Source organism: Meleagris gallopavo, chromosome Z (genome assembly GCF_000146605.3).
Source record: "Meleagris gallopavo isolate NT-WF06-2002-E0010 breed Aviagen turkey brand Nicholas breeding stock chromosome Z, Turkey_5.1, whole genome shotgun sequence".
In the NCBI taxonomy this organism is placed as follows: Eukaryota; Metazoa; Chordata; class Aves; order Galliformes; family Phasianidae; genus Meleagris; species Meleagris gallopavo.
This window is the reverse complement of record NC_015041.2, coordinates 28,205,404-28,217,814: the sequence shown is the minus strand read 5'-3', so window position 1 is coordinate 28,217,814 and position 12,411 is coordinate 28,205,404. Positions and strand designations below refer to the sequence as shown.

Below are 12,411 nucleotides of genomic sequence, written 5' to 3'. Positions count from 1 at the left end.
CTATATATACCTATTGCTCCATAGAGCAAAGTGGTGAACTTAATTAAGGCCCAGTATGTTTTTTAGCATTAAGAAAGAAGAGACAGTGGCATGCAGCCCCTTAAAGGACAGTTTCAGTAGAGAAAAGCATTTTTTTCTCTTTTTTTTTTCTTTTACAGAAACAAGATAGCAAGGCTCAAAGTTTACAAATATCCTAGAGTATTGGCCGTCCGCCTGGACTTTTCAAGGTCACGCTTTCAGACAGTACTGGTGAAACAGATAAACTTTCCCAATGAAGCTGTCTGAGAGCGGAGAGAGAGATTTGTTCAAAAAGACTAAAAAGCAACTGTTGCCCGCATTCTCCACCAAGAATGTCAACGGTTTACGGGCTGGTTCGGCCCGGTTCCGTGACTAGAAGGGCGGAGGGATCCGCAGATCCGCGCCCCCCGGAAAAAAAAAGAAAATAAGGGACCCCGAAATAATTGAAAACAGTGGCAACAATCTGAAGTAAAACAAAGTAATTTACTAAATATGGTATCAACAGAATTTTATAAGGAGAGAGAATGTGAAATTGATGGTGGATCGGCCTTACCACAACGCTGAGATGCAGAGAAGCGCAGGCGAGAAGCGCAGGCAGAGAAGCGCAAGCGAAGCAGTGCAGGCAAAGAAGAGAGCATCAGGTGACCTTGCCGGGAGTTATATCTCCTCGCTGACCGCAAAGCCCCCTGGGGAAACGTAGCTGCTCTTCTCCTCTGGACAGGCACCCGGAACTTGAGCATCAGCAGTCAAACCCCCAGTGCATTGCATGATGTTATGATGTGGAATACCGATAATGAAAAATCATGAAACCATGACAAGGAGGCAATACTTTGAGATCTGCCTTTGTATATTACTGAACTTAGTGACTTGACATCTTACTTCAAGTATTGGGAAAAAATAAACATTTTCTGCTGTGACAACTACAAGTGAAGGGCCTCACTAGACTTGAGTTTCTACTTATGATTTTGCCCTCCTGCCCTACTCTTTGGTAAGAAATAACTTCTTTCTCTAGAGGATGTATCCACTTCAGTAGCAGTTCCAGAAATCAAGTACTTAGAAGTTTGGAGAGTGTTGCAAGAATATATATAAATCTGTGCACATCAAATCAAATTGTCTTGCTCTGTACTTTCTTTAATTCTGTGATTACAAGCTTTATTTTCACCCACATCTGACCTCTTCCCATTCAATTACTTCTTGATTTAACCTTATTTCTCTCACCAACATCTTTTAACTCCTATACTCATCTTACTTATTTCAGTTTTGCATTTTTGCCTTGTTAGAATTGATCTCACTGCTGAATGTCTGATTTCCCTTTAATTAAATCTCAGTACAAATCTAACAATATCCCATTTCTCCTTCTTTCTCCTTTTCCAGTTAGAGATGAGACAGCTGTTATATTCTCCATTTTACATCCCAAGCGTTAAGAACCATTATATAAGGTCAAGGTGCCCTTTGTTTTACATCTTGCCTTTTCTGTTTGCTTAATCTCAGTTCTTTTACACATCGGTTTCCAGCATTTGTTGTGCTCTGAATCTCCTTCACTTTTTGTCTGAGAGCTCTTGTTTCCCTTGTCTTTCGCTTGACTTCTTCCCTTACACTCAGTCTCTCTCAGTCCTTAATCCACATCTGATTTATGATTATGGACATTATGTATTATTATATAATTGTTGTTGTTATTCCTTTTGCAGCATATAATACATTTTTAATTCTCTCACTTCCTGAGGTTAACTATGATAGGCTTAGTAAAAAAGGAAGGAGAGGGTCGTTTTCTGCTTTCAGACCTTGCACCTGACTCCTCATAATACTTGCTAAAAGCAAGCATTCAGATCTGTACCAACAGTCAGTCACCAATGTAATTTTGCATATGCCTTCTCAATGGACATATGCAGGGCAAGGGGATAGATTAGGCCTCTCTAGCCCTACTCTCTGAGGGAGTACTTTACATGAGGAAGCATATAAGCAAGCATAAATTACTGATGGCTTTATGAGTTCAGAGTGGAGAAAGCCAGAGTGCACAGGTGAGTTATTGTTCTCAGCTGCAGTCAGGTTTATAAGATATGGCAGTATATTATACATGTTTTAACTGGAAGGCAAAGAGGTGCTAGTGGAAAGGTGCTAAAAGAAAAGCAATAGTTTCCAAAAGGAAAAATTAATGCATCTGTCTGTCTAAACAGAAGAAATGTGCTTGTCTCCTCCCTCCCAAGTTCATCCCCACTCTTTCCCTTATTTTCTTCCGCAGATAAAAAGTGTTAGATTGTGTTTTATAACTCTTGATTGAATTTTCATTTCTATCTCTACCTCGTCAAATAAGAAGGAAAAACAAATAAAATAGATTTCACTTATCATTTCATTAGTTGCCAGGAAAATCTACCCTTTTACTAGATGTCAAGATACAACAAAATTGCCTGAGGCTGTTGCAGGTGGAGAATGCTCAGAAGGCCGAGAGGGCATATCAGTGCCATGACCACTGCTCTCTGGCAAGCCCATTTTATTATTCCCTTCAGCTTACTTCCTGTTTTAAGGATGCCAATATTGTCAAATGTCTGGTGAACTTGTTGTTTTAGTACTGTGAAACAGAGTTTGTAATGAATTTACAGAAACAAAAATCATGCTGCTATACATTTATCACACAATCTTCACAAATATCATTTATAAAATAAAATAAAATAAAATAAAATAAATCCTCCACACTGGCATCAAAATAATCACAACACTGACAAGGATAAACAACTTACACACACTTGACACCTTGCCCCTTCATTGTATTACAACAGCACAGATTCTTCACCAGAAGCCATTGCTATGGATTCATGGATTTAGGAGTCATGGTTTGACCCTGCAAAGTATTACAACAAAATAACCTAAGGTATTGCTCTATGATACAGAGGATTACTAAGGAGTTGACACAATAACTTCTCAAAAACAAAAACTTTTTTGCCAATTTTATGCATATATTTTCATATTAATCTACAGACATTTGCCCAAGTTCAATGGAGTTACAGAAGAAAGGTTGTGTTTTAAGAGAGGGCTATCATTATTGCTAGGCACAGAACTTAACTGAAGACAATGTGAACCTAGTGAGAGCTTCCAGAATTGCTAAGTAGAGCTTATATGCTCACTAAATTATTCCTGGGAGAACAGCCATTTTTGTACTCCAGAGAAGTACCAAAGGAGCCAACTACAGTTAAGTTCAAGCAGAGGTCAGCTAGGTCCAATATACTGGGTACAGAATAGAATCTACAATGTCTTTTTTTCCTGACAGACCTGAGTGGAAGCATCTTATCATATTACACTGAAGTGAAATCTATTTGGAAAGTGGTAGCAAAATAGTTAAATCACGTCTGAACTGAGAGATGAAAAGAGAAAGCATGGGATGCAAAATGATAAATACAAAGAACAGCAACAAAAATAATACATACATGCATGGTGCCAATCCAACCAATAAACAGAGAATAATACAAGACTATAATTATTAGACTGATTCATAAGGAACATCTGACTTGCAAAGCCATTCAAATTTGTTCTGCTTCATCTTGGTTAGACAGAGGAAACTTTGTGGCTTTATTACCCAATTACAATATTTTACTACTTTCTGGCATGATTAAGATGTTTAGGATCTTGAAAGTTTTGTTTGACGTGAAAATGAGTCATTTGAGGGCGTATATTTTTGGTTTCAGAGAAAGCACAGTGAGCAAATTCCTATTTTTATTGTTCCTGTAGTATATGTGAAAAGTATTCCATGTTAGTTGTGTTAAGAAGTGGAAGATAGGGTTGTTCTTGCTCCATAATTATTTATCACCATCGTTATGCTCATTTCTAGTCTTCAAAATAAAAGGTAATTCCTCACAGCAGGAGTTGGGCAGATATTCAAGGAGAAAAATGACTGAAAAAAAAAAAAGAAAGAAAGAAAAAAAAGAAAAAATGAACCATAATTACAATAGACAAAACTTCATCATCAGAATTTATACAGTCTCAAGTGTAGCTAAGACATACTGTTGTGAGATTCCATCAACTCAGTCTCAAGATAGGGTACCCATCAGTTCCTTTTATGTAAATATATTATTGATTTCTAAGAAGTCCCAATGCACAGAATCTATAAGAGATACTTTGAGACCCACTGAGACTGTCTAAATGCATCTGGAATTGTTTTCTATCATGCACCATCCATGCAAAGCCTGCTGGATGCCATCATTTAGCAACTGTCTCCTTGATTCTCTTTCTTTTTCTACCTCACAAAACTACAGATCATTTGCAAAACTACTTCCTTTGCTATTTTATGTACTCAGAGCCTTGGACAGGTCTTGCAGGGCAATGGCTCCTACATGATATCTGAAAAGATTGAGTGTGTTGCGATCCATATTTAGTTTTACTAAAAAAGAGTTAGTATATTCTTGGCTATCAGCAAGAAAATGCTATGCAGGTCAAATTTTCACAAAAATCAGTGTCTAACCACTGAGAGCGAGGGTGCAGGAAGGAAGACTCAAGGGTACAAAGTGCTCTTTATAGTACCAGAATTTGTACAATTTGTAAAGGAGTATATTTTACAGTCTATCTCCAAATATATAAGTTCAAGTATGACAGCTTCTCCCCCTTTATGTGTGAGTCAATAAAGAGGTTTCATTTTCAAGAAATTGTATTGGATACATTTATTGATTTATTTTGTACTACATCTTCTGTGTTCTGATATAATACTGGTATTTCAGTAATTAAATATATTCATTTTGGTCAGTAAGTTAAATACAACCTTGAATTTTCAGGAATTTCATAACGTACATTAAACTTCTCTGTTTGCTGCTAAGACAAATCTTAATTCTGCAGAAATTTCAAGGTGATAACAGAAGTGCTGTCTCTTGAGCTAAGAAAGCAGTACTTTTCTTGAGAGCACATTCCTAGTTTTGCTACCAGTTCTGTGTTTTGTAAAGAAGTGAAGTCTCCTGAGGAGAGGGTAGCAATCCAAACCCAGACCTGGCACAAATCTTCTGGGCTCTCCTACGAGAGATATCATATTCATTGTTCAAAGTACAGTGCTTTCCCAGCAGTGGATGAGCATGGAAGGTCAGGAAGTGCATGTAAAGAGGGTCATGAATGCTGTCCTACTTTATCTTGCTGCTGAAAGATTCACTATTGACATTATTTATTTAAGATGGCTTGTGCGTCGTCTCCCCTTTTCTCCTTTGTACCCACTTGATGTCAGCTAGTCTTTACTTATTAGATAAACTATGCAGATGTTTATTCACTGAAGGACTGGCTATGCAAACAGTCTCCAGACTTTACAAAAACACCATGGGCTCTACTTAGAGTTACAGAGATAGAGAACACAAGATAGATGTCAGTGAATGTGGTGCTGAAGGCTGATTCTATTTGTTGTTGTAAACAAGCAATGTTCTCACAGCTGCCAGGTATAGAAAATTCCTTTATTATAGACAGCTTGGAGGAATGAAATAAAGTAGATCTATTCAATTATTGGCAGGAATGACTCCTCGTCCTCTCCCAAAACTATTATTTTAAGTGCTGGAAAGAGAGGAAGTAGCTCATTATTTTAAGTAGCTTAAGTATGTTTCCAACCCTCCTGTTCCTGCTGGGAAAATATTAAACATGGAACAAACACATTGGGATCAATAGTTTTTTTGCTGTCAGCTTCTAGCAGGAACTTCATTAACATGTATGGGCAGGAATCAAGGGGAAAATAATACCTAGGCTGAATTATCTCCTGCCTAGATAGGTAAAGCATACCCAAAATGTAACACATTCCTGATTTGATTACACACAATTTTCAGCTGATATTTTTCAAATTATACGCTTGTGATGTAGAAACACCAAGCACCGCCATGCATAGTGTCTATTCAGCTCAGACAAAATATCCTTATCTGTCAAAAGAATACTTTGTTTTGATGTGAAATGTAGGTCTGTTCTGATTGTAGTAAATTTGAAGCAGACCTCCAGCCTCAATTTAGCTTCAGCACTGTGGCTCTATTTCATCATCCAATCAGCAAGTTCAACCAGGATTGCCTGTAGATCCAACCCAATGGCCTCCTCAAACTAATTTTGCCTCCCAGTCTCAACCTCATCCCCTGACTGAATCTTATCCCTAGTAGTTAGTCATAAATGATCTTTAGCCACTCACTTGACATTTTGAAGTCTATCAGTTTCATTTGCTCTGTTTCGTGTTTCACGTGCTATCTACACTCATGATGTAGATTTTACTTTTGTTGTTGTTGTTGTTGTTGTTGTTGTTTTGTTTTCCATCTCCTAAATCAAATTCTGCTTGCTCAAATTCCACCTGTCAGATCAGCAGATGATTTCTTACTGATCTAAGTCCTTATATCAGGATAAACCAGTAACTATCAATAGTTCCAATGGATTTTATCACCAGATTTATTTTCTTTAATATTGATCTAATCTAAGTTCATCTCTTTCACCAGACAACCCCAATTCAGACCAGGAAACCTGTTTCAGAGATTAGCATAGTACTTGTCTCCCCCTTAAAAGCACTCACTTCATCACATACTCATCAAATTGAGACAAGACCACAATGACATATATTCAAATGCTTCTTTACGACCTTAGCCACCTAATCTTCCCAGGCACCTTCACCAGGCACAGAATTAGATCTGAAAGCTCTTCTCTTTAAAAAATAATTCTTACCACTTTTCTGCCCTACCAGCATTAATGTTAATCTCCATACTATTATTGCTTTAGTTAATCAACTGCCTAGAAACTTACCTTACACCTTTACTCAAGTCAGAGTAAACTCACGAAATCATTTGAGTTGGAAGGGAGCTTTAGGGGTAATCAAGTCATAGAATCATAGAATCGATAGATATTCATAGACCTCAGAGAGGTCTCCCAAAGACTTATTTTCTCCAAGCTAAACAACCACGACTCCTTCAATCTTACTTCATAGGTGTGGTGCTACAGCCCTACTCCCCTGCAATTAATAGGGACATCTATGGACAGATCAAGTGCTCAGAGACTTGTCCAGTCTGACCTTGAATGTCTGTCAGATTGGAGCATCTACTACATCTCTGCGCAACATGTTCCAGTGCCTCACCCCTGTAAAGAAAGTTTTCCTTATATGCAGTCTAAATCTCCCATGTTTTAGTGTGAAACTGTTTCTCCTTCTCCTGTCACAACAGACCCTGATAAAACTTCTTCACTTCTTTCTCATAACCTCTTATAACCTTTGAAGAGCCTCAGCTCTCTCAGCCAGTTCTCATAGGAGAGGTGTTCCATCCCTTGGACCATTTTTTGTGGCCCTCCTCTGGACACTCACCAACAGGTCCATGTCTCTCCTGCCCTGATGACTCCACATCTGTATGCATCTCCAGGTGTGACCTCACCAGCACAGAGAATAAGAGCGGTATCACCACTGTTGATCTGTTGGCCACGCTTCTTTTGATGCAGATCAGGATATATTTGGCTTTCTGGGCTGGCTCATATCCAGCTTGCCATCCACCAATACCCTCAAGTTCTTTTCGACTTGGCTGTGAGCCCAATCCTTTCATTCCAGCTTTTACAGATAGTAAAAGTTATTGTGACCCAGGTGCAAGACTTTGCACTTGGCTTCTATGAACATCATGGTGACCCCTGACCCCCATTTTTCAAGCCTGTCTAAGTCCCTCTGGATGAAATCCTATACCTCAGGTTTGTAGTCTGCACCCCACAGCTTAGTGCCATCTGCAAACTTGCTGAGGGTGCACTTGATCCCACTGTCAATGTAACTGATGAAAATATTGAAGAGCACTGTTGCCAGTACTGACACCTGAAGGATGCCAATTGTCAGTAATCTTCATTCAGACACAGTGCCACTGAGCCAGTTTAAATCTCAGGCAAGATGCCCTCATTTCTTGTAGTCGCCTGTCAGTGTCCTGCACACATTCTTGATCATGGTAGATCTAACCTATCAACAATAATCTGTAATTACATATACATGACCTGTGATATCATCTCCATGGCTTATCCTTAGCTGCTGGTGGCTATGTGCACTAGACATGCAATTATGTTGTTAACCTAAATGACTGTAAGCATTAAATTTGTCTGGGCAGTCCCTGTAAACCCTAAATTTAACTCCAATTGATTCTCTCCTTCTGGCTTTGATAGTTTAATTCAAAATCTGACTCAGGCACATACTCTGGCACGTTTTAATAGCCCATAATAGAACCAGTTGCCTAGCACAAACTGTAGCCCTAGTCACGTCTCCTGGAATTTCCTGGTTCTAATTAGTCTGCCTGCCTCAGGATGAGAGTCAGATTTCAGTCTGGCCAGGTGACTAAATCTCAAGTTCAGGTTTGATTTTAGGCTAAGGTTAATTACAGCCACTTGATTGTTACCATTGGTGATCTTAACTTTACCAGATGACTCTGTGCATGTCTGTCGAGCCCTAAATATAGTCAGAGATTTCAGACATCTGCCAAAGCAATTCCTGAGCTTAATTTTCCTATCTTTGTGAACTATAACTGCAGTTGTTCAGAATCTCCTATTTCCTGGCACAAACCCTTCTACGAACTGATCTGCTCTCTCTTAGGTTAAATCTAGCAGGGTAATGTCAGAAAGCACCCCTATCTAGGTACAGCTAAGGAAAGTACCAACTTTCCTTACACTAGAGCAGAATTAGGAATTTAAATTCTGTATCTGTGTTGAATGGAATTTATCTCCTGTGCTTCACAAAGAGGCCTCCAGAAGTAAGATCTGTGCTGATAAATAAGCTTATCAGCCAAGGATATGGAGAAGTGGAAGGAAGATCTACAGATTGGCTCTCTGTTGATTAGACATTTGGAAGATTTTTTAATCCAGATAGTAAAGGCATTTTCCTTAGTAAATGATTAATTCTAAACCCTGATCTATTAGGGAGTCAGTTAAAATACATATAATCTTGTCAAATTAATACACGTCCAAGCATTTGACTTACAAAGCCACAAGGCATTATTCTGAAGTTGTTCTAGATATTAAAACACTCTCTGTCTACAGATAGTTTTCACTGAAGTTCAGAAAGAAGTGGAATACCTCATTGAATAGTTTATGGCATTACAGATATCCTTTCAGACTCTCATACCTATGGATAGAGTAAGGCTGTAGAAAAAATGCAGCCATGATCTCACCTTTTTCCTGGCTTCTTGGTTTCAATCTCCATGTATCAAAGACCGATCTCTACATGTGCCATCAAAAATGTATCCATCTCTTGGGAAGTATCATCAGTGTAACCCCTAGACAGGTTTAAATGAAAATTCAACATCAGCGTCTGATTCTGGATAATAGAAATTCCCTTTTCTTTCCCAGACAGCACGAGTGAGACAGCAATACAATTTTACTTAACAGCTATTGGACTCCATTTGCTTGCCGGGGTTGGAAACACAGTGTAAGCCAATTGAGAAACCAGGTGTTTTGCGAGGGAAAGGGCTGGTGAGCTGGCGTGCGGTAAGCACTGGGGCTGGAGCAGTCAGAGCTGAGTACCTCCTGCATCAAGCGCAGCCCTGCTCCCCGGCGTGCCGAGTGGAACTGAGGCAGCGCCGCCTGGTGGCGAACTGGGGGCAGGGCATCGCTTCTCTGCCTTCCGCCTCCACCCCGATACGTCAGGCTGCAGGGGAAAGGAGTGGACTGGATGATCGGGAAGACATGCGAAAACACAAGGTTGATTTTCTTCTGAGACTTCTGAGAGGCTGTTGGCTGCAGAAAATGATGATTAGGATTAGGAGAGGTAGCTTCTGCTTGGATTAGGAATTTTTAGAAATTTCTCCCTCCCCCGCACAAAGCACATACATGCCAGTCAATAAACAAGTTTATTTGTTATTCTAAAAACAAAACAGTTTTAGAGGTGTAGAAGAAAGAGCTAAAGAACTGCTTGGAGTATGTCTGTATAAAGCACAGAATTGTAGAAACAGAATGGTTGGAAGGAACCTTTAAGATTACCTAGTTCCAATCCCCTGCTACAGGCAGCAGTATCCCTCAATAAACCAAGTCGCTGTTTAAAATAATTCATTTGAATTTTAGCTCTCATTTCTCCTTATTGCCTCCCATCCTTCACTTGTTCTTCTTATTCATTTATTTATTTGTTTGTTTGTTTATTTTTATTTGTCAGCTCTTTTGGAAATAACTTTTCACGTCAAAACTTTGTATGCAACAGTTCTTCCAGAAGGCAGTTTTTTTCCCCTCATGTATGTGAGTTCAGCCATGTGCAGAAGGCCTGCTTTCAGCAGGGTGTGATGCCAATCACCACAGTCCTTCAAAAACTCAGATAATGAATGGGTGTTATACATGAAAACGAGTTTCCCCTTGAATGAGCCATCAGTAATTACTTTCTTTATCTGACCTTATTAACAGAGGTCTCCTGAGATGTCCAGCCATCCAACATTGACATCATCACTCTAGTTCAGGTGTATTCCACAGGCAGACTATTTGAAAATGTTTGAAAGACAAACTCTTCTCTTACCTGTGGGCTGACACATTTGTCTCAGCATTACTGGGCTGTGTCTGAGCAAGGGTTGAGACAGGAGGCAGAAAAGGAGGTTTTTACATATTTTTTTATGTAGCAAAAGGGTGAACTATAATGATTAGTCAGGGTATGTAGCTGCTGCACACTTGCATGACTCAAGCAAATGACAAAACTGAGGTTCCTGATCCAAGGGTTCAGTATGCAGCCCCTGGGGTTGGTAGAGGACATGACCCTGAGGTACTCAGCCATGGACTATTCAGGCCAGATAGCCACTGTTGGGTGATTACCCTTATCTCATCTTCCATAGTTAAGAGGACAGGCTCTATCATTCCTGTCATTTGGTTGACATCTAAAAGGCAAGAACCATAATTAACATTTATAGCCATTTGTCTCTAGTTCAGAGAGGTTTTTTTCTTCACTTTTTTTTTTTTTTCTTTTTCTTTTTCTTCTTTTTCCCCAGAAGCAGACAGCACTTATGGTCTGTGATAAAGGTAGAATGTGAAGCACTCTACTCTTTGACTCTAAATCTTCTCTATTAGAAGAAAAATTTTAGAGCCATTAAAAGTGATTCTGACAGTCTTCAGATTGATGACAAAAAGAGAAGTTATTCAGAAAAGAAAACTCTATCAGTGATATATTGTTTCTGCCTCTTTTTTGTAGTCCGTGGCTTAATTTTATCCACTTCCAAATTAATTTGATTAATAATCACCATATGGTTTACAATACTTTTTGTTAGAATGTTACAAAGAGTGGATTTACAAGTTTTCTGCCAGGCTGTAACCTTTTCACTCACTTTTGCAGAGGATAGCACAGGATAGCAGTGCGGTGACATTGCTCAGATGGAAAAAATCTGTATCCAGTCACATTTGTGCCAGGTTAGTCATCATCAGCATCACTTTTCTGAATTCTTTCTTGAAAGCGCTAATAAAGTTTTGTTTGTTTGAAGGCTCTGCTGTTCGTTTATCTTCCAAGACTGTCAGAAGAAAAGTATTAGCAGTGTTAAAAGACAAACTCATCATAATTTTCCAATATCAAATAATATCAGTTTTTGCTAAACCCATGGTTTCTTCTTGTTTTCACAAGGAGGACCAAAATAAATAAATAAATAAATAACAATATCTTTTCTGCCTCTACTGGGTTAAAAAAAAAAAAAAAATCAGACTGATTTTTTTCTCCCCAATAGTTTTTGTTTACTTTTTGTCATGATGAAATAATTGTAGATATTAGACAGGCAATATTATTTCTTTTAAGGATTTGTATTTAAAATAGTAAGCCTAGAAAAATTTGAATAGTTTCAATGTGTTCCCAAGTACAAAGTACTCTTAGAGTAGCAAGCTGAAGAATACACATTAACAGCAATTTTTAGCGAATTGCTTCTAGAATTTAAAATCTATTTAGAATTTAAATCATTTTCTTTAAGTTTGCAGATAGGGAATTTTTCTGTCTCAGGATGGTTGTTTGGTGCGTCGCCACCCAGCGGCAAGTAGCAAATCCTGTCATAGCAGGCGGCCCTCTGCTGTACTCTCCCTTCTTGGGTGCGTGAAGGAATCTTGCTACAGGCGATCTTGAAGGCGTGGTGTAAGAATATTGTTCATAAGGATATATGAAGTGGAAATTTCAACCTACTTCAAAAACAATTGCTTTTGTTTTATGCTCCTTTTTAATGCAATTCCGTGGTAGCTGTTAGAATGGGTGACATTTTATGCTATGTAAATTAAAAAAGTAATACTGATGATCCCTGTCATCTACGTCCAGCCTAAATCAGCATTTGCTCCTTGGATTCTTGTGTGGAATAATCTTTCAATTGAACAGTTCTATTTCCTTTTGTTTTATTCTTTGGCTTTAACTATGCTGCTCATACTGCGAATCATTCCTATTTATTGATTTGTAGAAAGTATTACAGATAGGAAAAATTGTTCTTGGAGGCCCAAGGTGCCTTGATATTGTTTGGAACTACTTTTTTT

At 38.6% G+C, this 12,411-nt stretch overlaps 1 protein-coding gene across 1 annotated transcript in view; it reads right to left on the bottom strand.

The window, feature by feature from the left end:
* Positions 1 to 7,523, bottom strand: part of LURAP1L (leucine rich adaptor protein 1 like) — a 36,782-nt gene extending 29,259 nt beyond the window's left edge. Inside the window, exon 1 of the mRNA XM_031557285.1 lies at positions 7,292 to 7,523. Within this exon, the coding sequence (XP_031413145.1) occupies positions 7,292 to 7,523 (232 nt within the window). The remainder of the gene's footprint in view (positions 1 to 7,291) is intronic.
* Between the last annotated feature and the right edge of the window lie 4,888 nt (positions 7,524 to 12,411).